Source organism: Passer montanus, unplaced genomic scaffold, assembly GCF_014805655.1.
Source record: "Passer montanus isolate IOZ18808 unplaced genomic scaffold, ASM1480565v1 scaffold19, whole genome shotgun sequence".
Classification (NCBI taxonomy): domain Eukaryota; kingdom Metazoa; phylum Chordata; class Aves; order Passeriformes; family Passeridae; genus Passer; species Passer montanus.
In genome coordinates this window covers 5,395,830-5,421,396 of record NW_024366480.1, presented here as the reverse complement: position 1 = coordinate 5,421,396, position 25,567 = coordinate 5,395,830, and the positions used below count along the sequence as shown (strand labels likewise).

At 34.4% G+C, this 25,567-nt stretch overlaps 1 protein-coding gene across 50 annotated transcripts in view; it reads right to left on the bottom strand.

The window, feature by feature from the left end:
• The window catches only part of RIMS2 (regulating synaptic membrane exocytosis 2), a 453,673-nt gene that overhangs the window by 191,410 nt on the left and 236,696 nt on the right, over positions 1–25,567 (bottom strand). For 28 of the 50 annotated variants that reach the window (XM_039706150.1, XM_039706103.1, XM_039706126.1 and 25 more), the window contains 8 exons: positions 25,271–25,390; positions 23,337–23,436; positions 22,480–22,603; positions 17,704–17,750; positions 16,459–16,571; positions 10,711–10,758; positions 3,212–3,342; positions 392–563 (listed from right to left, as the gene is read on the bottom strand). In XM_039706150.1, coding sequence (XP_039562084.1) covers positions 392–563; positions 3,212–3,342; positions 10,711–10,758; positions 16,459–16,571; positions 17,704–17,750; positions 22,480–22,603; positions 23,337–23,436; positions 25,271–25,390 — 855 coding nt within the window. The remainder of the gene's footprint in view (positions 1–391; positions 564–3,211; positions 3,343–10,710; positions 10,759–16,458; positions 16,572–17,703; positions 17,751–22,479; positions 22,604–23,336; positions 23,437–25,270; positions 25,391–25,567) is intronic. The other 22 variants (XM_039706156.1, XM_039706153.1, XM_039706152.1 and 19 more) reach the window with 1 other exon arrangement.

Sequence of the window (25,567 nt, the reverse complement as noted above, 5' to 3'; positions counted from 1 at the left end):
TCTTCTGTGCCTTTTAGAACACTAAATTACCCAAAGAATCATTCACAAAACCCTTATTACTTTATGAGAGCCTTTACAGCTTTCAAATAAGTAAACGAGCAACATTCCAAAGTTTTAGTAAAATATGACTATGGATAATATGGATTTTAATGAACAATTAGAAATTAAGAAACCGCATTCATGCTGTTACTAAAACAGACAAAACACAGAAAGAATCTCATATCAGGATTATATGATATGTGTGAGATCACTGTTTGTTAAGTGAAAGAAAAAATAAAACAATAAATCCAGCTTTGCTTTGCACAGTTAGTAATTTTTTCAAAAACAAGTATCTATACATGAGTATGAGAGAGCAACCATATTTCTACAGCAACTACCAATACTTGTATACCTCTCCTAAAAATTCACTTTCTTCCTCTCGAACTCGTGCTTGGTCCCAAAGAGTGATTTCTAACATTCGTTCTCTAAACTCTCTCCGATGAACTGGAGAATAAATAAATGTCTGATTCCACTTAGGTTCCAATGTTTTCTTTACTGTTTTTGTTCTTCTTTTATTTTTATCACTGAAAAAAACAGTTAAATATTAAATATGTTCAAAACACCATTAAACTGCATTAAGTATATAATGGAAAATAGGAAGTCATAAATCAGCAGTTCAGTTTGTAGAATCATGGGTACTACAGTCTACATCACAAATTTTCCTTTATTACAATGGTCAGTGCATATATTGAGGACAATTCATAAGTTCATATTAAAAGCTAAGGTTAGGTAATTTCAATTTTATGTGCCAATTCCAATTTTAAGATGTTTCCCAAAACCTACAAATGTTTTATTATGATTTTGGGTGTATTCTCCTTTATTTTGCAAGCAGCATTTTATAAAGTAAAATGCACTTCCATAAATGGGATTTCCACAAGGCACAGTCTGACAGTAGATCATCTCTACAGATAACACTGGGCATAGCAAACACCTGCATTTCAAAACCTGATCCAGCTGGTTCACTCAAGTTCCAGTCCTACAGCGGCTCCTTCCAACTGCAGAGCAGGAAGGAGCAGCTGGCCCACACGGAGGAATGGTCAGGGAGCTGGGGCAGTGCAGGATTTCCCTGGCTAAAGTCTCCTTATCCACCTGGGAAACCAGAAGCCCCAAAAATGAGTTACATGTTCTTTTCCAGCAACACTGGAACAAACAGCGTTCTCAAAACTGCTTCCCAAATCCTCTGGACACTCCAATGAATCCCTCAGGCTGAAGGTGCACCTCCACTGTGAGGTGAGGTCGCCAGGCAAGGATACCCTGGCAGCCTTGGCTCTGCCTCCAGGGCGTTGTTGAAAGCAATGTTTTTGCAGAATATTTCTGCTTGAAAGAATTAATATTTTCTGATTGAAACAATTTTCGCTGGAAAACACCCACACTCTTCCTACTGAGAATACTGACAAGAGTCCTCATAACAATGCTTATTTTAAACCTGCTGATTGCTGCATAATGCAGCTGCCATACTAATTTATAAGGATTTTTTAATAGGCAATGCAGATGTAGTCCATTCGTTAATACTTGCAATTGTAATAAAGTCATTGTATTTGTGAACTATTACTTGGAAGTTGTATCAAAAAATTACCTAAGTAATAATATTTTTAGACACACTGTTAAAAAAAACATAAATTATTTCTAGCATACTAAAGATTTGTTTACCCTTGTGAACTGAAATAAGTTATATTGTACAACATTTTTCACTTAAATTTCTTAATTCAAAGAGAATTCAGCATCTTCATCTAATTAAATGCTTGACTTCCTTAAGTGTATTTTACCTCCAGCATGTTTCTTTCTACTACACAAGAAATATACTGTTGCTTACTTAGCTTTTAAATCTAAGGAAAGAAAAATGAATTTCCACATCAGAAAAAAACCCACAAGTCTGTAAGACAAATTGCTGATCATAAACACATAAAACAACCAAAGAAAATTTCTGAATACTTCTCATAAATGGGGAAAAATATAGATTAATAAAATTTAATGTTAATATATTTTTAGTTATCACAATTTGCATTGCAAAACATTGTGAACACACTTTTTTAGCCTATTAATTACTCATTACTATTGTAAAAGAAGGTAAGATAATTGAAGCAGACCTGATTCTCAGTTTAGCACAGCTTCAGCAGCTACAAACACACTGCAGCAATTTGAATAAACTAGGGATCTAAACCAACTGTTCAAATACTGGTGAGCCTGAGAAAATCTATCCAAAACCTTTTAATCATCAATGACACAGCAAATTAGGTAGTCACAGAAAATTTGCTTGTCAACATATGGTATACAATGAAAGTGGAAAAGCAACTTGGAAAAGTCTTCCAAAACACAAAATAGCTTTATTCCTGCTGAAGCCAAATGGTAATGGAGATAGCTAGCATCTTCCCAGTTTAGCTAGCATCTTCCCAGTTTAGCTATTGGGAAAAGCAAAGGATCTAAAAATACAACTTACATTCTGTTCTACAGATTCAGCAATCCACTGATCTATTATTTTGAGTGACATTAAAGCTTTGAATTATTTGGTTGATAAAATAAAGGTAAACACGTTCCCCTGCTGACACAATCTGAGGAAACATGAATTTAAAAAAAAATGAACTGGAAAACACACTATCTCTTCTGCTGTTCTTCCTAACACCTAAATGTAAACACAGAAAACCATGGACTAAGAAGTGAAGGAGCTTTTCAGGAATAGCGGTCCAGTTTAATTTTTCCTAAGTGCATATATGATACCATCCAGATTAACATGAGTCCTGCGCTTTAGGGAATGTGTGGGTTTCAGATGCCAAACCTGTTACTGCTTTATTGTATAAAGGTGGGGTAAACCAAACTGCTGGACTCATCAGTCCAGAAGTTTATCAGCCTGACCATGTAGCATCTTCTTTGCTCTATAGAAGAAAAACTGGCATAGGAAATAAAGGCATTATAATACACTAATAACATTCTTTGCAAATAACAGATCCCCATGCAAAGACATATGTTTACCTTTCCTTTTCTATTCAGTATTTTATAATATAACCAGGGAAAGCAAGTTTGTACTTAGTGTTCAAAGCCACCTTGCTGTTACACACCATGTTCAACACAAGAGCTCAACCTTTTTTCCATGTAAGTATGGCTGATAAACTCAGCTGTGCATGTCACCTGAGTATCAGATTAATTTAAATATTCCTTGTCTTTGCGTTCACCCTACCTTCTGTCTGGAAGAAAGTAAATTTTAACATAAGGATTCCTTGGCCTCCCATCTTCCCTTGAAGGAAGATCCTTTGCTCCCAGTATGGTCACTATTAACTGATGACCAACCTTGTCATACCACAGTTTTATCTGTAGGAAGAAAATATTAATTAGTGAACTCATTTCTACAATGAAGTTGTATATTAAGTCTTTAAAATAATTTTGTTCATGAGCTTCTATTTATATTGGCTACTTAAACAGAAAATATTATATTCTACTTTTCATTTATAACAAAGAATAAAAATAAGTTAATATTGTAATAGCTTCAGTATATACCAGGAGTTACCCTTTTTCTAAAACCCTGTACTATAAGTACCTTACTTCACACTAACTGTTTTTCACATGGTGCCCTGGTTAGGATTATTCTCCCTTGTATTGTATTACTTTCATTACTAATGTATGATATTCATATATATACATCTCTGAGGAGTTTATGCACAATGAATTAATAATTTTTCATCTGCTGTTGTGCTAAAGAGACTATGGGATAAACCTGTAAATATTTCACATCCCATAATATTTTTCAACATATATACACTTATTCTGAAATCATATAAGTCCTCCATAAATACTGAGAGGAAGGCTCAGTAATCCAACCCTCTTCATAGTCCAACTCAGTGACAAGATAAAAAAACACTATTATTCATTTGCAGAAATTGTTATTAATCAGTCTAAGGCTTGATTTGCTATCCTTGTTCACTACAGTCTTTACAAGCTGCTATTTAGCTACTTCAGTTTGAATTCTATGACTGCAAGTACATCAGCCAAGAAAGGGATATCACTGCTTCAGAGCAGTCACTGCAGAAGGGGGAAATGGTGCAGTTAGGGCAAAACACAGCCTTCCAAACGGCCAGGGAGCCACTACATGGTGGTAGCACTGCAGTGTCACTAGCGGCAGCTCACTGAGGAGGATCTCTTCATGAGGACTTTGCCTGAGACAGGACAAACTAGGACATTTAAAGAAAACAGTGACCTTGCCCGAACTTAAGGGAATCAGAGAGGATAATGCCCAGCTGCACACCTAACCAGACAATACACCTTTAGGCATGAATATACCCTAGCTAAGGTAGACATAAAGTGGGGAAGGTGCACTTTCTGTAGAAACCATCTCACTTAATTTCAGAGACAGGGTTTTCATCTACTATCATAGCTCCTCATCTCCAATATTTCAGTCTCCTAAAGAATGGTTGTATTGTAATTCTAAAGACTTTTAACCCATAAAGAAGAGGCTGATTTAGCTCTCTGCCATTCCTAATACTTTGCTAAGTGAGATTACACTAAGACATGCCAACTCAATTATTGGTGGCAGTGTACTTCCTTCACTGCTTCAGATCTTGCAATTCCTGTAGCCACAACCATTGGAATGGATATTAAAAATGGGATATTTGTCCTCCATTACCCTGTCATTGTCCCTGCTATAAACTTTAAAGGTTTCTGGTACTAATAGTTAAAGGGCCCTGTGGCTACTCATCTGTGTGTGAATTTTAGATGTCATTCCTACATTCTTGCAAGCCAGGGGCTTTGACATCATTTTTTCTACATTGAGAATTATCTGGACTTCTAGCTATCTCCATCCAGCTACAGATCAAAAGCAGAAAGCTTTGTACCAACAGTACAGCTTTAATGACCTCTGAAGTGCAACTCAACTTAAATGTTCTTTGGCACTAAATGTATCCACCCGCAGGTTTCCTTGGGAGTCCTGAAGCAAAAGGCAGATTTGGCTAGTCCCACATCACAAGGGGAATAGCACTGAAGACAATCTTCTTCATTTGCTTTTTGTGGAAAATTATGCTTGCTTAAGGAGAATTAAATATATTTGTGATACAGACACTATCACAAACTGTGACTGATGAATGTGAAATCATCTAGATATAGGCATCAAAAATACAACCAGAATTGTGTGTTCATATGCAAGCTAAATATATTTGTTTCAGACCAAATTTTTACATGAAAACTTCAGTCAAAATATTTAGAGAACTACTTAAGCAAAAACTGAAATCATCTGACACCACTTCATTGAGATGCTTTAACTGTAGTTTGGATCAAGAGCTCAAAATTCACATTGACTTGCACCTTCTACTTTTCCCTTGATGTTCTGAAATAAAATATTGGAAAAACTTTAACTTAATGGGCATAGTTTCCATCTAATGTTCTTTGATTTGCCTTGTTACAGGAAAAGCCAGGAGTCAGAATGAAGGCCAGAAAGCTCTCTCTCTCTCCTCTATTCACACTGCTAGCACTCCAATGCACAGCACAGGTACTTGTAACCCAAGCAGTCATTTGACTGGGATGCAAGGAGAGAAAAGGAAGAAACTGTGAGAGAATGGTCAAAGAAGGCCACACAGGGGAGAATGGGATTGCATTCTTATGGGATTAGAAGAAGGAAGAAGGGAAAAATAAAAAGCTGCTTTATAATTACAGTGAAAGTAAAATAGACAAGATACTTCTTGGTGAAACACGGGAAGGACGGAACCACTAATGTCAGGGACCGGAGATTAAGAGAAGGGCAAAAGTAGAATGAATGAGAGAAATGCTATGAGGTGACAAAAGAACTAGCCATGCTAACTGGCACAAAATATGTTGAAAGAGAGACTGGAATGAACAAAAAATCTAGCAAGATTTTACACACACACACACACACACGCTTTAATAAGTTTAGAACATCTAAGAAACTTCAACAAAGCCAACAAAGCAATTCTAAATCAAGGAAAGGAAAAGCTAAACTAACAACACATAAGATAAGCTATATAAAAAGTCATGCTGGCTGATGCTAATGTCAAGACTAACACCTGAACAAAACCTTCTTGAATGGGATTTTGTCTGTCTAGATTACTTAGGATGTAGGCACCTAAGATTCGCTTAGAAAGTGGTGCATCCTGAATACTTTCCCACTTTGCACTGAAGTCCTGGAGACCAATTAACCACACACATGCTCATATACTTTCCTTCCCTGGGCTCCTTCAGCAGCCAGACATGCACCTAACGCTTTATTAAGCTTCTGCTGTGACCTACATTCAGGCCAACAGGCATCTGAATTCAGTGCATCCTGATACTGAGATGCACTGAGATGGTCTGTTATTCACAGAGGGGTGCATCTGCTGCAGACTGGCTGCCAGGTAGGGATAAATGTCACAGACTGCAGGAAACAGGAACTCTTCTGCACTCAGAAGATTGAAGGAAACAGAGATGTGGGTCTGACCCCAGTTTCATTCTTTCTGGTTTTTAACCAGTAGTGGTCAAATACAAGAGCAATACTCATGTAGGGTGTCAGGTCTGGAACCTGCTATGCTAAACTGAAGCATGCTTTCATAACACCACACACTTCTATTCCCAGCCAAAGTGTATCTCAGCTTCACATGAGACTTCGTACTCCAAAGAATGGGATGTGGCATAGCTTGATGATAAAGGAACTATTTTGATACACAGGTTCAACCTCTTCAGTCTAAACAGTATTAAACCAGCATGTGTCCTATTTCTGGAATAATCTTCCTATAATCTTCCTTCACAAACAGTATATAAAAGCTGACTGCTGGTGTTGCATTCTGAGAAGTGAGGATGCAGGTATTCAGTACCTCTAGCTGGCACTCATGTTTCACAGAATCACAGAATAATGGGTATGATTGGTCCTTTGTAGCCTAAGGAGAAGGTGCCTCCCCTGGGAATCAACTCACCCTCTGGAGCAGCCTTAGTTTCAAATAGAGTTAATGGGCTTAGGTGTCTTTTATTTGGGTTAATCACTCACTGCAGGTATTGAGGTACTTAGATCTTTCCTTCATGTGTATAAGTGAAAGCTCTTCCTCAAGGCACCTCAAATGTATTTGAAGTTAGTATAAGTTATATAAATTAAGGATATAAATTCAGCTTACTAGATTTCATCTGTTTCTATTAGATCTCAACTTCACTAAAAATTAGAAAAGTAATCATGTATAAGAACAACTACTCTTATTCCCCCTGATAAGAGAATCAGTTAAGAAATTCTAGATAATATTATTGTTGCACTTTCTATAGACCTGTCTCATGAATGTTTGACTGTTTGCTCAACTATGCAATTCTAATGTAGTTTTATATACAGGACATAAAGGCAAAACATATCTTCAGTCATAATTTAGATTTAGAAACAGAGAATATTTGAAGCTTTAAATCCTATGCGACAGTTATGTCTTTGTTATATAAGGGTTACTTCACGAATCTCATGAAAAGAGATAAAACTTGTGCCACTGGGAGAGACCATCTGCCCTACAGCTGATTTTTACCACCACAACCTACTCAAACATCACTGGCTTTTAGAGACAGCTGGCCAGGCAATTTTTTTTCTTCTGTTGCTCATTATAATTTTTAGCCTAGATAGATGTTTATTATGTTTATTATTTTTTAATTCTATACTACTTTTCTTTCTCACATTGTTCTGAAACCAAAGATATACCAGTGGGATCTGTTGTTTGAAAAAAAAAATCTCAGTTTATTAAAAAAAACCAAAACTTGCAGTAATGTTTTTATTGGACTTTAGCTTATGTAGATGCTGAAACTGCCCTGAGGTGGTGATGTCTTTGGCATAGCTGAGGCCAGTTTTGAATGTTGTTAAACACACCTCTAAAAAATCCTGAGCACTGAGGGTTGCTAAATCAAACTACTATTGCTTTCTGCTTCAGCTGCTATCTAATATGCTTGAACAACTACAAGAAAAGGCTGTCAAATGAAAAAGCTTGTAGGATATAAAGGCCAGGAAATTACAGAAGTATTCAGGCTGCCCTAATCTATGTTTCTTTTTTAAATCTCTTTTTCAGTGGTTTTACCTTTTACATATTTTTATACATGATCAAATATATTGATCTGCATTAAAGCCAAAAGGATGGCTGAAATTTTTGAAGGTAGAAAATACCCAGAGGCAACTCTGGCTCAAAAGAATGCTTTGCTTAGTAAACAAGAGATGCTGCAGAGAAAACACAATTTTAAGAACAGATTTTTCCCTAGGAAGATTCATAAAGCATCACTGTGCAAGTTCGACAATTACTGGTATGCCAAACTGAATCTAAAAGTTCAGGAAATAAAGATGTACTTTTACAAGTACTCTCAAATTAGTAAAAGCTCAGTGGGCATTTGATAGGAAAGAAACTGAGTGTTTTTCCTCACAATGAAATAATGATGATTCTATGAAATCATCCAGTGAGCTAGAAGATTAATGGAATGTCATGGAGGGAAGGGTGGAAGAGGAGCTTTGCCAGAAAGGATCTGTTTCAGACTAACAAGCAAAGAAGATGCAAGCAAGAATAAAGATATGAATTTCCTGTTGAGAGCCATGAAACAAATAAGTATAAGCAGAATGTCTGGAGATGCTCATTCTTGTAAGGACTACTACAGACAGAGCTATACCTCAGCCCACAATGAAATGTATACTTCCTGACAACCATAAACAGCAGCTCAGAGCTCTGATTTAGTGAATTTGTCATGCCAAAAAAGTAACCAGAGTTCTGCACTAATACTCCTGTTTGAAGATCACTGGAGAATTCCTCTTCTTTCAGCAGCCTGCATGGTAACTATACTAACATTAATCTTTTTTTACTATCTATTATCACCACTAAAAGTGGGCAGATGGATGACTTTTTGTTTCAGAGTAGAAAGATTGTAAAGATTTCGCCAAGGTCATAATTTTGAGTTCTTCAGGAACTCTTGTCAAAATCCTTATGTTTAGCACTGACTGTTACTAGGCTTTGCAAAAAAAAACTGTTAGACAGGTCCACATGGACTCCACAGGCACTGGTTGTGTAGACAAAACTGGGGCTAAGGAGAATTCTTGCCTACAATATAAAAAATAATGGATCCAGAGAGTGAGCGAGTAAGCCTTAAACATTTTCACCTCGTTAGATATTTTCTAGCAAACATGAGACTTCTTTTCCTTTCTCAACTACTATAATCATTTGAGCAAAGTTTTTGGGTTTTTTTTTGCTTAATGAGAGGATATTAGTCTAAGTAGAACAGACAATTTTTATGTCTATGTCTTTATTTTGTAAAATGGAATAAATAAATAAGGAACTACTACTTGTTATTTCTACATTACAGTATTTCATGAAACATGCGGGTTTCAAGCAGAGATTTCCTTTTTAAATTGAACAATCAATTATCACATAATTTTTTAATTTATTTAGCACATATATAAAAAGAAAATAAATATATAAAAAACTACTTATGACATATATAATATTTACCTCTATGAACTACTTAACAACTTGCAATTGTACCTCTGATTTCATTATCATGAGCAGAATCCAACTTTCTTAATAAAGCTAAAGGATGTTTTAAATTTTTCATACAAAGCCAGTTTATGTCAATATCACATAATATATTAGCTTTAAATCATACAATCAAGGCATTATTTTATAATGTCTTTTTTCTTTAGAAGTTCTTAATTTTGAATCTATATTTAAGCAGTTGTAAGGAATACTTTTGAGAATACTGCGTTGTGAAAATAGTGTACCTTATCCAATATGAGTCATATTTGATGTCTTAATTACAGTCTTATTTAGAATTCCTTCATAAATACATATAGGATCTCTTTTCCATTTCATAATTAAATTCAGTCATCTCTTTCTGATTACTTAGATCATCCTTTACATTTTGGTCAATTAATCAAAGAAAAACATTTATAAAGCTGTCACACAAAAGATTAACATCTCCATAAAGATATTTTGTAAAAAAATCAGATAATATTCTGGTTAAAATAAATGAAAAACATGCAGCAAAGCAAGATAAGCATAGTAAAATATTAGTAAAACCTATTTTTGCATAAATCTATAGTACCTTAGAAGCTTCCTAATGAAAAAAAAGGCAAACAACTTGTACCCAAACAGAATATCAAAGCTAAATAAATTCAGTAAGACTATGTGAGAATTCATTTTTCATTCAAGTAAAGTTTTGTCTATATTGCTGTACATAAAAATGCAAGAACCAAGTTCTACAAACAATAAGGTACAAATTTTTGAACAAGGTGCAACTTTTTGTACAGGGTACAAATTTTTTGCCCGTCTTCTACTCAAGGCGCTACTATTATGTGGAAAATGCAAAAAAAAAAAAAAAGTTAAGAAATGATAATGAATGATTTAAAGAGACATTCATCTTTATACAACAAACTGAAGTACAAAATTATTTATTGCTTACACAATACACAAATTTTGTATTTGGGATGCATAGTCATCATCACTATTGAAAACTGTATAAGTTTAATACTGGACAGCTAGAAAAAACAGATGTCTCTTTAAATTTTAATCTAATATTTTAACCCCCATGCAGAATTTTACAAGCTGCTCACAAGATGACATGAAAATTGTTAAAATGGTTTAAAGCAACACACTCAAAATATGGGAAAACGGACTATAATGCAACGTTTTCCTACTATGCATTTTCCATAACAAACAAAAGAAAAACCCACAACTTTAGTTTCTGTCAGGCAGACGAAGTCTTTACCTGAACCCTAGGAACAAAAGGCGTTGTTCTTCTACTAAGGCTTTGGCTCTGGTAAGCAAAATTAAAGAAAAAGCAATAAAACAAAACCAAAAACGACAACACGCTGGAAACTAAAAGACCAAAAGTAAAAACAAAGACACATAACTATTACTTTAAACACAGCTTTACACCAACAACATATTTATCTAACAAAAAGTATTTTAATGTGATGCATAAATTAAATATGCAAATCTGTTACCAAATCATATCAAAACCCTTTAGTGGAAATTCTTGTCTTAGGTAAGTCAGCAGGAATTTTGCCACTGATTCCCCAGGAGCAAGGATTTCTCTTTGCAAGTCAATAGACAATATTTACAATAGATTTAGAAATAACATGTAACAGAAACAACAAGTAGGCAAAGTGTGATTTAAAAGTGGGGTTGGAAACATAAGATAGATCAAGTCTTTCAGGGAGATTGTACATGCATATTCAGAGAGAAACAAGTACAATTCACATACTGACAGCTTTGGTTACTTAGGAAAGTGAGTAAAATAAAAGGTTTTTTGTTTTTTGCAATTTTAAGAGTCATGTCTATTAAAAGTCCTCCTAAATACTTAGAAAAAAATTAAAAGAAAGTTAGTGCTCTCTGGTATTAACTTTACATGGGGAAGGTACAATCTATGTATTTCAATTCTCTAGCAATCATGACAGAAATGACGTATGGTATACACACAAAATCCTTGCATGAAATGGGATCTAGAAAATTTAGCAAACTCACATATAGATGCATTCATAACATTTTTATGCTGTACCAGTTCAGACCACATACAACCTTGTGGCCTCCAGCAGCTACATCAAGACTACACCGAGTACAGGCAACTCAAATTCCTGGATTAGCTGCAAATTCCAAGCAACCACTCCCCACCTTCAGCTTAGGGCAACAGCTGATGGAGTGGCACAGAACTGGTGCAGAGCATGGGGCATGGACGGAAAAGGAGCATGTGGTGATACCTCAGAGGGCTGGTGAGTGGGAGAACAGGGGCATGGAGTAGGTCACAACAATCACAGCCATCTCACAGGCTGGAATCTCCTTTATCTCTGCTCACTTTTCCTGAGATTATTGATCTAATTCAAATTGATAAAAAGAAGCTACTACTCAATATTCGCTTCCATTAGAAATGTACTCAAAGCATGGAAATAGGCACTGTGATGATGGTTCTGCCACCCTCCTTGCTTATTTGGCATGCACAGATGATCAAGAAATCTGTTCCATAAAATGTGTGAGGTAATCTGTTCTTACATCAAAAAAAGAGGATACATTAAAAAATGTGGCAGTCTGGATCACAGGTTTTGTCTGATGTGCTCCCTGCGTTCTGCAAGGTGCAGCAGCTGCACTCTGCCTGCCACTCTGCACAGGCAGGACTGCAGAGCCCCATTTTGAGGGTGTCAGAATGTGACCTAGTCACAATAAAAGTAGATCTTCAGCTTGCTTCAGCTCCATTTTACAAGGGAAAAAATAGATTTTCACAGGATACTGCAATCCTAAGAGGGCAGAATCTCTCCCACCATGCACCAAGGGTCCTCACCTGTCATATTCTGCCCAGGAAATGGAGGAAAATCAACACATTGTGTGCACTACCCAGAACTTTCCAAGGTTTGAAGTAAGAGAAACAGCAATTTAATTTTATACAGATATAAAGGGAAGGAAGAAAAGGAAAAAGAACATGTGAAAGGGGAGGGGTAGCATGTGTTGTACTTGATCTCATCCCCTCAGTGCATTGACATATAGGCCCTTCATAATGTACCAAAAAGGCTTTCAATTAGTTTGCACATATTACAACTATATTTACTATAACTTTATTTTCATTGCTTTATAAACTGAATATGTATGGAAAATCTTTTGAAGTGGTTCTGTTGTTCAAGTGTACAGGGAAATAGATTAATTTTATAAATGACACCCTTTTTCTGCTAGAACTTCCCCCAGTACAAAAATTTAATACTGTGATTTTATACTTGTATCCAATCACATGGTCTTATAGTTATGTTGTTATTCCCTAATCCTAACTATTGGAAAATAATTTCAATTATACTTTTCATACAGTATCAAAAATGTAGATAAAAATCAGAACCTAAGCTAAGAGAACCAACATACAAAGAATACTTTTGACTTTTTCAAAATGACATTAAAGGAAAAACAACTCAGTGAAAAAAATACAGAAACAGGAATGAGACAAAGCAAATAATAGAAAAACTATAATTGCAATAACAGTCAGATACTCCCCTAAAAAACAACATGAATAAAAAGTGCTATAAAATAAAACACAGGTAATATGGATAAATTATATTAGCAAATAATAACACACAATAGTTTACTGTAGTTGCACATAATTTGTTCAATTAAATATTGAACTTGGACAGAGTAATTATTAATGTAAAGAGGATTTCCTGTCTATGTGTGATGGTTTACTTTGTGGTCAATCCTATTAGTCAGCTCTAGACTGACACTGTAACCTCCACAAGGAAAACACTTACACAGACCAATGCCAGTATAGAGGAAAACATGGAAGACTGAACAGACAGAGGAAGACATCCCTGAATGTTTCAGTGGCATTGCTGCAGGTAAACCAGCCAAATCCATACCAAACATAAAGAAATGGATTCCAAAATCCTACTTAGATATAAAAATGCTTTAAGGATCTAGAACACTGTCTGAATAAGCCTATACTCAAGGGTCCATTCAAATACTTCAGACTTTCATCCAAACTGTTGTATCTCCATTTCTGCCTACAACTCCTGTGTTTCACTGCCTATGCCAGTAACCGCAGCTGCACTAACAGCAGCCCCTCAGGATACATGCTACTGTTCAAAGGCACAGAAAAATACAGAAAACACTTGCAAAATCTTGCCTTTCATCTCTTTGCTCAGATCCATCACACCTGCTTGACTTCAGCCACCATCACCCAGAATATCATTGACCCAGTATTTCCACGGCAAACACCATCTTCATTTACTAATTTACACCTCATTTGTTGCCAGGGTTCTGTAATTGTTCTCTTGTCTAGGCACTCCCCATAAAGAGCACGTTCACAATTACATTCAGAATTTAGTATTTCCTTTCATTTCTATCTTACTCAGCTATTTTGAATGAATATGTGATCCATCAACTGTTCTGTTAGAAAAGAGCTGATTAAGATATGGAAAACCAAAATACTGAAGCACATCCATTTTGAAGCATTCAAAATAAGATATTTTCACTTTAAACTTTAAAATTCAGTTTTACCTTACTACTTCACCTTTGTTAAAGGTCCAAAATTAGAAAATCTCATAGTCCATTCTAATTTTTCAAAACATCTCCAACTTTAAAAACAGAATTTTTTCACTAACTCTTCTGAAGTTTCAAAACTTCTAAAAATTGTAGAATGATAAACCAAAATATTAAAAAGCAAAGGAAAAACTATTCATCATACTACTTTCAAGAACATAAACACCCAAATCTGATGTCACAACATTTTAAATTCTTCAAAACTATCTTAAAGGATCAGACCAAAAAGAAACTACATTGTTTTGAAAAGACTTTTCCTGTAGAATACTTAATAAAGTCTATCTTAAAGGATCAGACCAAAAAGAAACTACATTGGTTTTGAAAACACTTTTCCTGTAGAATACTTAATAAAGTATTTCTCTATTTCTAAAAGTGCATATTAGCCTATACATTGCAATTTGCCCAGTTAGATCCCATGTTGCCACCTCTGCAGAGCATCTTCAGACACTATGAGAGCCACCTTTGCTAGCAAAGAAAAATGTTTAGTACTTCCCTCCCAAAGTCTTGACCCAACAGCAGCAGGAGCTGGGCTGTACCCTTAACATGATTAACATGAAATACAGCTATTTCCAGTGTTTCATTAGCTGGTGAGACAAAACAAGCATCCAAACTTACAAAATGTCTACTATTTTTAGATGTCTAAATTGCAACTTTAGAGAGTTACAGAGTATTTATGACTTCAGTTTCACCCAGCTGGAGCTTTGCATTCTCAGATAGATATCACCTGCTCTCTGGGGGTAACACAGATAATATGAAGTAGGGAGTATTGAATGTAATTGCAAACAGTAGATAAGGAAGTACCAAAAAAACGGACAGATTTTCTAATGTCTTATAATATTATTGAATTTCCTTAGATGCAAAGAAACTTTTTAGAATAGGCATTTATATATTGAAACATTCAAAAAAGAAATAAAAATAGGATTTATGCCTTCTTGAGTTAAACACTGAATTTTATATGCCATTCTGACAAATAAAACCTTTAGATTTCTGTTATTCTCAATAAATTAGAATATACCTCAAAATTTCCCAATACTATGATTACATACCTTAAACTTCAGTATCCTATGAAACCACTAAATCAAAAGACTTACTGACTTTACTAAAAAATCCTAATCTTAAACTCATGATGATTTTGATCTGAAACTGAGAAAGTGAGAAAGTGAGAAAGTCAGTTCTATTTGGTTTCTATTTGGACAATTAATCCATCCTGTATGTGCACTGGTCATCTGAGCAGCTAACTCTGGCTCTTGAATTTCCTAATGGGAGCTAGGCACGGCAACTTTTTGACAGCCTCATCTTTTATGAAGGTTAGGAAAAAGGAATTTCTTTCTTCCCTGTCTCCCCTATTAACAATTTTTACTGTCTTGTAAAAATAAGAGGGTTTTTAGAAACTTTGGTCTGTGTATTTTGACAGTTCATGTTCCCTTGTCATTGTACTTTTGCAAAGCACTCTGCATTCTACAGTCAAGATTTTTAGTTTTCCATTTATCCAAAGCATTGAATCTTTCAAAGTTTTTAAGTACAACAACTACAGAAAATTATGCATTGTAAATGGTTTTTCTGATGAGCAAACAAATAATGTCTCATGCACTGCAAGATGGAGCCAACATGGCCACTGAAGAGACAAAATATTCTCTGTCTCCTCTATCCATACCATAAACCATTTCTGTGAGACCTAAAAACAGTCTGCTTGGATTTTAGGCATATTTTTATGGTACACTCAATATATACAACTTGGAAGTAACCTGAATGTGACATTTCCAAACTTGTTTAACATCAGTTTTGCACTGCTTCCATTCCATTTGCCTTTCCTTTTCAATATGTTGGACCTCAACTGAGCACTTTTGAAAAATCACACTTTGGAATTTTAAATGACATGGAAAGATGCACAAAACCCAACTTTTTCAGTTTATTATAAAAGAAGTATCCTTTAAAAGAAAATATTCACATAATGAACTTTCTTCTCAGTGAGAGTGAAGAACAAAACTGAGGAACATCAGTACAAAGAATACAACATGAGTAAAATATCAGAGGTATATCAGGGGAAGTTATATATGAAAGTTAGTGCATAAGAAATAAGCAGTTGTAACATCCAGGCACACAGGTAACAAAATCTACCAACTCACAAGTGTGACAGTTGAAAAATGTTTACTCTGAACAGCACAAACATAACTGGAGGCCAAGATAAGACCTCTCTGAAAATTTGACTCTGCCAGTCTAGCTTACCAGCTACATATGTATGTATATATCAAATTTCCAAAAGCTAATGAAATGGAATGTGATTATGAAATTCTGTTCCTGCCTCGACTGAGATGTATAGCATTAAACAAAAAATGTAGCTAGTTTAGTTTAACAAGAAATTTCTGTTAAAGGTAGCTAGCACTGCAGTAAGAGTTGTATATGCTGCAAAAACTACAACATTAATATCAATGAAATGTTTACATACTGAAAGTTGTCCAGACAAGAACTGTGGAACATCCCTTAACATGCCAGGACTCATAGGAGAAGTCACTGAAATGGAAGGTCGGTCCATTTTTTGAGATTCAAATGAACTAGAACCTGTAATTATAAACAAAAATATTTTATACATAGTAGTAGTTATGTGTATATTTCAACGTTCTTTAAACAGAAATTGCAGAAATATAACCAAACATGCAGTAAAGTTGTGATAAATATCACTTTTTAAAATCTATTTAAAATTACCAAATGATGATACTCAATCTTTTGGTGATCAGATGCAATCAGGAGCTTTTATTTATAGAATGGAATATAGATTATTCAGATATTTCTGACTGTAATTATGTCAGTAAGTTGAAGGTCCAAAAATAAACACTTTACTGTAGTCAAATGAATTCAGTCTTCTGACTTATTATCTTGTACAATCAACTAATTTTTAATTAGATTTTTACAAAAATAACAAGATGTATGTTATGTTTTTTGTGCATTTTGTTTCAAATTTACAAGGTCTGAAAATGGTCAGAGGACAAGTTCTGACATACAAAACATAGAGGAAAAGTGAAGTATTTTTATAAATACAAAAGACAATCTACATATCTCAAAACATAAAGTTAATTTTAAGAATTGGGCAATGAGTAAAAAGTCATTGAAGGAGTTTTTCATATTATTATAATCAAGCTTATGCCATTTCATTTATTCATAGCTTCTATTATAATAGCATTCTAAAACAATGATAAAAAATAACTCCAGGCTGAAATTCATCTTATCAGGTCCAAGCCAAAGAACAAGTTATTCTTCCCTACATGAAATATGGGTTTAGTCAATTTAAGTAGCACTGAGTGGCTCTAATAAAGTAAGGGCATTCTGAGTTCAAAGTAGCTATCACTCAGGCTGTAAACAAAGAATATTTCTTTCTCATTTTTAGTTTATAAGATGCAATTGAAATGCAAAGTAAGAGAACAGGAAATTAAAAATTGCTATTAATGTTCTTATATATTAGTTAGAAATCAAGCTCATCTAATCTTATAACCAATGTCAAACCTAAATCACAATATCCTGAGTTTTGATAGCTTATTATTAAACAAAGATAGATAGATAATACAGTAAGATGACATATTGAGACAAATATACACAAAAAGACAAGACCTATACTGACTGCAGAGGACATTTTTCATTCTATTTGTGCTTACATAAAAGAGACAGAAGATTTTCCTACCCCACAATTGAAACTTACTGGACTCCAGCTGTGCATGTGTGCTGTCAGGTATTCTGGGAATGTCCCTGAAATCAGGAAAATTAAGACAGGCTGATCCTTCATCTAACAAGCATTTTTAAATTTCAGTTACACTATAACACTTCCCAAGCCACCATGGAATGCCTCAGAAATGGTGCATGATCTGCTGGCTGTCTTCAGCTACTGGTATGATTATCTGTTATCCTGTGTAAATTATTTCAGTGCCAAATTAAATCCTACAGAAAAGATTTGGTGGATGCAGGAGACAAGCTGCACAGTCACAAATGAAATTATTCAGTAAATAAAAGAACAATCTCAGAGTTAATGGTAGACTAATACTGTGAGTAGTAGCTTTTATGATGACATTATACATTAATTAAATTTAGTGGACCCTCATCAAAACATACTCGGCTGCCAATCATGGCTATCCCAGGACATTCTTTACTGAACTTGAACAATAAATTTAATCAACCTTACCTTTTTCATAACCAAATAAAATTTATAAGTTCATTTGGCAAAAATGCCTTCTTTCATATACAAAACGTGTTGCAACACCTGTATTAAATTGTGTGCAGAGCCACATCATTTTAAAGCACTCAATCACATCCCCCCAGGCAAAGGAATATATTATTCCTCTGAAGGGCAAACATTACTGCATGCTAATAAAAACTATCAATATGCTAATAAACAATTCCAGAGCTATTTGAGCAAAACCAAGCAAGATGAAGAGCTTCAGTTCTGAGTCACAGCAAAACCAACATTTACAATCCCGTTGTGTGTTTCAGTGCACTTGGTTTCTCCAAGGCCACAGCCAGTCCTGAGGGGTGGCCATGGTCAGGAGAGGCTGGGGCTGCACCGTGCTGGGCCCAGCTGGCTCCTTGGGTGCCTCTGTGATAACATATTTAATAAAGGACAAAACAGCTGTGCAGCAGCTCTGAGAGAAAGCAATGAGGAAAAAAGGCCATGAGAGAAATGTTGTTGCAGACACCAAGGTCAGAGAAGAAGGTGGAGGAGGACGACTTGCTGCAAGTCCCTTTCCGTGTGCCATGGACGCCTTGGCAGAGAGGGAGGCAGAAAAACCAGGGAAAAATAACTAAATTTGAGCCTGGGAAGAAGAGAGGTAAGGGTAAGGGGGCTTCAGTTTTGGTTTTATTCCTCACTATCCTTTTATTGTATTAATTCCTAACAAATTAATCTTCCTCAAGTTTGTTTTGCCCAAGTGGTAACTGCTGAGTGGCCCATAAACTTTTTCATCTTATTTCCTCCCCAAGACCTTCTGAGGAGGGAAATGCAGAGAGCAAGTCTTTGGTGCTCAGTCAAGGTCAACCCACCACAAAGGTAAAGGAAAGGGAAATGAAAAAGTTCCAGTGATATCTACTGTTTCATACAATGAAAGACTCAGTATGATACATAAATAGCTTATCTATTTTCTTCAGAAGAGCTTTTCCAGAATACTTTTGGGCTATCTTTTCCAAACATTTTTCAAGAGTCACTAGAAAGACAGCTTTACTAAGCAGACTGAGGAATCTTTCCAAGCGAGTTGATGCACAGTATCCAATAAATGAAATAAACCAGCAGGCATGAATCTGCTCTAAGTGCCTACAACGGACAAGAAGAAAATCTCTGTTGTTAGTACCCAAAACTTGTGAGAAACTCACAAGCGCTACTGAAGAAACAAATACTTAAGTTTATATATAAGGAGAATTTATAATAGGATCCAAATCTCACCTAGTAATTGACTCAAAACTACACTCTTGAGCTGAACTCATAAATACAAAACAATTTCTTCTACCATGTGAGTCTGAAAAGAAAACCTTGGAAAAAAAGATATATATATATATATAATACACAAATCATTCTGAACAGAATGGAGATTTCTATAGATAGCTGAAAAAATAAACTTGAGAGGTTTGAACATTGTCATTCATGCTCCTGAAGCACACAGATCCCTGAATTTCATGGTAGTGTGAATGTTTTTTCTTACAAGGAACTCTCACAGAGATAAAGAGATGGAGGAGAAGTAAAATTAGTTTCATAAACACTTTGCATAGTAAGTTATGTTCCACTGCACACAGGTTGTATAGAGTAATTATTAAAACAGTGTATTATTTCTTCCAAATTCAAAGCTGAAGAAACCATGAAAATAACAAGCATTTTAAATTATCTGTTTCTGAGAATAATAAGGCAGAAAACAGGTAAATTCCTCTGTATAAGGGACAGCCAGCTCACACTGATTAGCAATTTGGTCATCAATTTTTATTTTAAGATGAAAAAAGTGGTAAATTGCATGACAAACTGGCATGTTTTGTTTTGTTGGGATTTTTTCAGAATGGCTTTCAATTTTATTTGCCTTGTCAGCTTAGCTTGTCATCTTCAGTTTTCATAGCACTCATCCTGCAATAAAGAGAAAAACTAATAACTGTATTTACTGGAATTTGATTTTGTTCTCAGAATATCAGGATATGAACAGGTTCTCAGCTAAGTTATTTGCTAGTAACTGAAGATTTCTTGAACTATTTAAAGTGTTGCCATGAATCCATCAAGAAATTCTCCTTATAAATAATAGGATTTATCTCAATGCAAAAGCAAAACCCTTCAACTGGGCATCGATAATTCTAATGAAATAAATATCACTCCTGATATCTAGGAAATAAGAACTTTTAAGTATTGTACATACACTGAAACTTTATTTCCCAGAGCAGAAAAAAATCCTATGAAGTTATAGCTCCTTGGACAAACATAACCTATTAATTTTTGTTGTGCATTTCATTATGAACTGAAATCTTCTAAACTGGAAAAAGTAATAGTCTTTCCAGTTCATCAGCTCTAACCTCATGAAAAACATTTCTGACATTATGCTGTTAATACCAAACTCCAAAGAGTTACACACACCAAACCAAAATCTAAAACCTACCAATTTGTAGGAAGTATTCATCACTAAGACTCTTCTGCATCTACTGTGAAATGACACTGGGAATCAAATACATTGAACAACTCTTTTATCACTGATCTAGCTCAGTTCTTCAGACTATGAGGCAAGTGGTTAATGCAGAAAAAGGCATCTTGAGAGCCCACACCACTTTGCTTAAGGAATTATAGATGAGCTGCTCGAGTGACAGCAACATAACAGAAGGCATGATGATAAGGAAGCTGAACAAGAGACAGCAAATATAAAAGCACAAGAAATAATACAGAAGATTTTACACAATGAAAACAATGCAAAAATATTTTTAAAAATTGGTATTTTCAAGATGTGAGTTGTTCCTTGAAACTTTTGCTATAAACTTCTATTTGGGAGATAATATGGAAGATTTGTATATAAAATTGATTTGAGACCTCCTTTTCTGAGACAAGTAATGTAGTCTGTCCCTTAGCATTACTATAATACCTACACCTCTCAAGTTGTGCAAAGACGTGACAGATGATACAGTCGTTACCCTAAAGGGGTTGCAATTCCATATGTATGCAGGACATAACCTCTCATCTCACTGACAAGATAAAGCTGTTTTTTTGTTATTATCAAGTTTGTTTAAAATTGTCATACCAAATTAAATTCCTACACCTTAAGTTCCTGATGTGTCCAACATAAGTTCCTATTATAGCTGAACCCATAACAGTCATCCTCACTGCCATCCTTAGATTATATAGTTCTCATCTTGATTTTTTTAGTACTTCTTAATTTTTAGTCATGTTTTCTTATATTAAGTTAATGTCCATCTTATACAAAATAAAGAGATATATATATTTATTCAAATGTAATTATAGCATCCTCAAACAGTCCAGGTTGGAAGTGATAATCAATGATCATCTGGTCCAACCTAAAATGGAAAAGGGAATCTACATGGTATTACCTATCACCCTGTCCAGTTGTGTCCTGTGTCACAAAAAATTCTGGGGAAACAAAAGAAAATTCTTAATGACTGCAAATATCTTCAAAATCAGTGATAATCATTCCCCTCTTCACAATTCTCATGTGACCAGACATGGTCACATTCCAATTGAGAATTAAAAACGTGATGAATGATGTGCCTTTAGGGTGTAGGAACTTGGAAGAAAAAGAACAGTTGAAGAAAAGGAAGTACTCACAGTCCAACACAACAAAGCAACTACTGCTATGCAAGAATAAATTAAGTTTAGACATTGAGAGGTAAGTTTGAAGGTTAATAAAAATGGGCAATATATAGCACCAAAGATAAAGTCCCACACAATTCTAACTATTCATTCAGATGTGTTCTGTATTATATAACAAGCAATAATTTAATAGTTCCATAGGTGAAGGTGGTGTGAATATGGATTTGAGACTTTCCAAGCATATTGATTTCTTTCATTAGCATACTATATTCCACACAAAATTCTATATTCTCTCAGTAAATGGAGTTCATCATCAGTTCATAGACCAAATATGATCTCATAATTTTATGTATGTATTATAAAAAATGGAAATGGAGAAATAAAAATCAACAGTCAAGAATTACAACAACGAGTTTAAATCCACAGTTTTAAAGCCAATATAGGCTGGCTCACCAACTGAAAAGCCAGAGAAGGGAACCTATTTTTAACCATAATAGCAGATGATGCCCGAGACTCTGAGAGCACAGGATTTCACACCAGCTCTTTTTACTCGCTGGCATGATCTATCACTCTAGCTACACTTTTGGTTTACAGAATTTTGCATAAGATTTTTCTGTTTACAATGTTAATGAATGTTTGATATAATCCATCTTAAAAGTGAACAATATTATCATATTTAATATAAAAATACATAAAATTACTTACCCTATTGGTCTTGAAACTACAAGCTCTACTTGCGGCTCAGGTTTGGATTCTAAAATTATATTATACACCTCCTCAAAGGTGGCTCCTTGTAGTATCCTTCCATTCCATTCTAATACTTCATCACCTGTAAGTAATAACACCCTGCTTAGGAAGTTTCCTGTGGACAGCACTTATAATAACGATTTAAGCCACTCTACTGTCAGTTTATTGGATTGTGAAACCGGTGTTATAGAACAAGTCTGGAGGCCTTAATGCAGGAAAAACCTGAGTGTTAAAGGTTTTCTGCAGCTCAGCTTCAAACATGTAAAATTCTGCAAAACAATAATATAATCAGTAGGACCCCTACTGAGTTAGATGCTCCTCTTACTTGGTTTGGCAGCTGTGGCTTACAGAAATCCCAACACACTCTTTAGAAAATTTATAACTAAAACATCAAATCTCACCAACTTAGTTCAGACAGTTCTTATGTTAATAGATAATATTTCTTGAACATGCTCCAGTGTAGCAATCTACGGTTTGCGTGTCGGAACCAAAGCAGCTTCCTAGCCAAGGTGGTTCTGCTCATGCCTTTGTCATAGCTTGGTTTGCTCTAAACAAAATATACACCACAAAATGACTGGGGAGAACATCAGTGGAATATTACTTTGAGTACAAAAATGAGCAAAAATGATAAAATATTTTTGAGCAACATGAGAATATATATTTTATAAAAGCAACCATCTAGTAACAGTGTCAGTTACATTCTGCAGTATTTTACCATATCTATTTAATATAATTTCACATGTAATTAAACTTGCTCAGTTGTTATCACCTTCAGAAAAGAAACTCAGCAGTATAGATCGATAGTAGATACATACCTGGTCTAAGATGCCCCACTGTATCAGCTAAGCTTCCTTTTTTAACTTTGGTGATAAATGCGCAGAGTCGACCTGATTCAGTCATCTTTCCTCCTACTACCTGTTTCAAATAGGAAGTATTTTCACAGTATGAAAATTACTTAAAATTATTTAAATGTACTGGTAATAGAAAGAAGAATTCAGCTCTTTCCTTGGGTTTTATGTAGTCCAGGTAAGACATATATACTTGAAAAAAATACCACAGAAGTTTGGCTATGACAGGTTATTTTTGTAGCTATTCTGAAAATTTGTACAATTTAAAAACAGTGAAAATAGAGAATCCCAAAGCTTTTAAATTTTAGCAAATACACGTACATTATCTCATTATATTATAAATTATAAACCAAAATAATGTAAGTTATTGATCATTTGTATGCTCACTTCACTATTTTTTTAGCTGGAAAAAGATATATTAATGTAACAGAACTCAGGATGTTCACAGTAAGCAATGAAATTCCCTTTGGCAAGTCAGGTGAAAACACTTGTCACACTGAAAATTTCTCTACAGGGAACTTCAACAGTTTGACCTTAATATTTATCTTAGAATCAGACTTACATGTCAGAATCAGTCATAACTGAATAATCTTCAAATTCTTAAGGTTTCTTAACAGTCTTAATAGTGGGATTTGAAATTTGTAATACTAAATCCAGTTTAGTTTACTTTCAATATGTAAATAATTGAAAATTCAGGTCAGTATTGGAAATCACTCTTTCCAGATGTCTATTGAAATTAAAAAGTAGCTACTCTTGAATCTGAACTATTAATGAATCTCACTGAAGAGTTCATCTTCATAATATGAGATTTTAGAAATTTTAACATAGATGTTCTAAAAAAAAGTGCTTCTTAATGGCACTGTTAATGTCTTGCATTTTCTGATAAGACAAAAATAAATATATAAAACTTCATGTTTAACTGGCTTCCTCACTAACTTCAAAATAAATTATTTATTAATTAAATAAAAAATTTAAAATCTTTCTAGCATTAGTACATATATATAGTTATAGATCTTTCCATGTTAGTATATGTAATACATACCTACACTGATTTAATCCTTACTCATAGGGTGTGAAAATAACCTAATCTGTACACCTGAGGTGAAGTCATGCTAAATAGAGAACAGAAAATTTAAACTTCTTAATAATATCTTACTGCAAGGATATGGAATCAAAATTAATACAAGTTTGTTTCTTTCACTGTTTATAGTTTGTTCTCATTCTTGTACTAGTATTTCTGGAACTGCAGATAATAATATCACACAAAACTGAGATCAATATGTGAGCTAGAAATTTATGATGTGTTTAAGAGCACTGCATCATGAAAAAGATGTTAACACATTAAAAAAGAGTACATTATTTTGTGATAAAATTCAATAATATTAAACAACTTTCCATTTTATGTTTTTAAAATGTGGCAAATCAAACAATCAGAGAGAAAAATTCAAAAATAGGAAGTTCCATTGGCATACTCTGACCTGGATCAAAATGACATCAACTCACAGATTAGGTCTTCAAGAGACATAATTTATTTTTCATTTTTCTTCTCTTTCTTGGGAAATAAAAGTTATACCATGGTGCAACGCTCCATACTGAAGAACACAGACAGGACTCAACTTGCATAGCAAGGGTGCAATTCGTGATTTGCTAAGAATACATGCTCAGAAAACTTCTGAAAACGTGTTTAGTCTTTCAGAAAAATACAATTTTTAAATTCTGCCAAGAACCCTGCAAAATTACTCTAGGTAAATGAATATAAAATGTCTATATTGTAATTTTGAGAATGATAAGGCATTATCAACATTGTTATGCATACACTATACAGTATGAGAATACTTTAATTATAAAAGTAGCTAGTTTAACTGGGAGAGATGTTACTTTCAAAATTGTTTAGCACCAACCTTCAATCCAAGCATTGCTCCTGAATCTCTAGGCACACTTCCATCTTTTAGTCGCTTATTTAACAAAATCCGACCAATGAGACGATCTCCATCTTTGGATGGTTGCCAAGTTACTGGATGCTATCATATGGTGTTCATGGAAAATACAGTGAATAGCATTTTAATGAAAAATATTTCAGTAATACTTTTCATTTGCTGATATATTTTAAAAATGCTATGAAAGTATTATGATCACACTAAATTTAATATAAAAAATGACATAAAACTGCTGAGAAATATTTATGTGGACATATCATT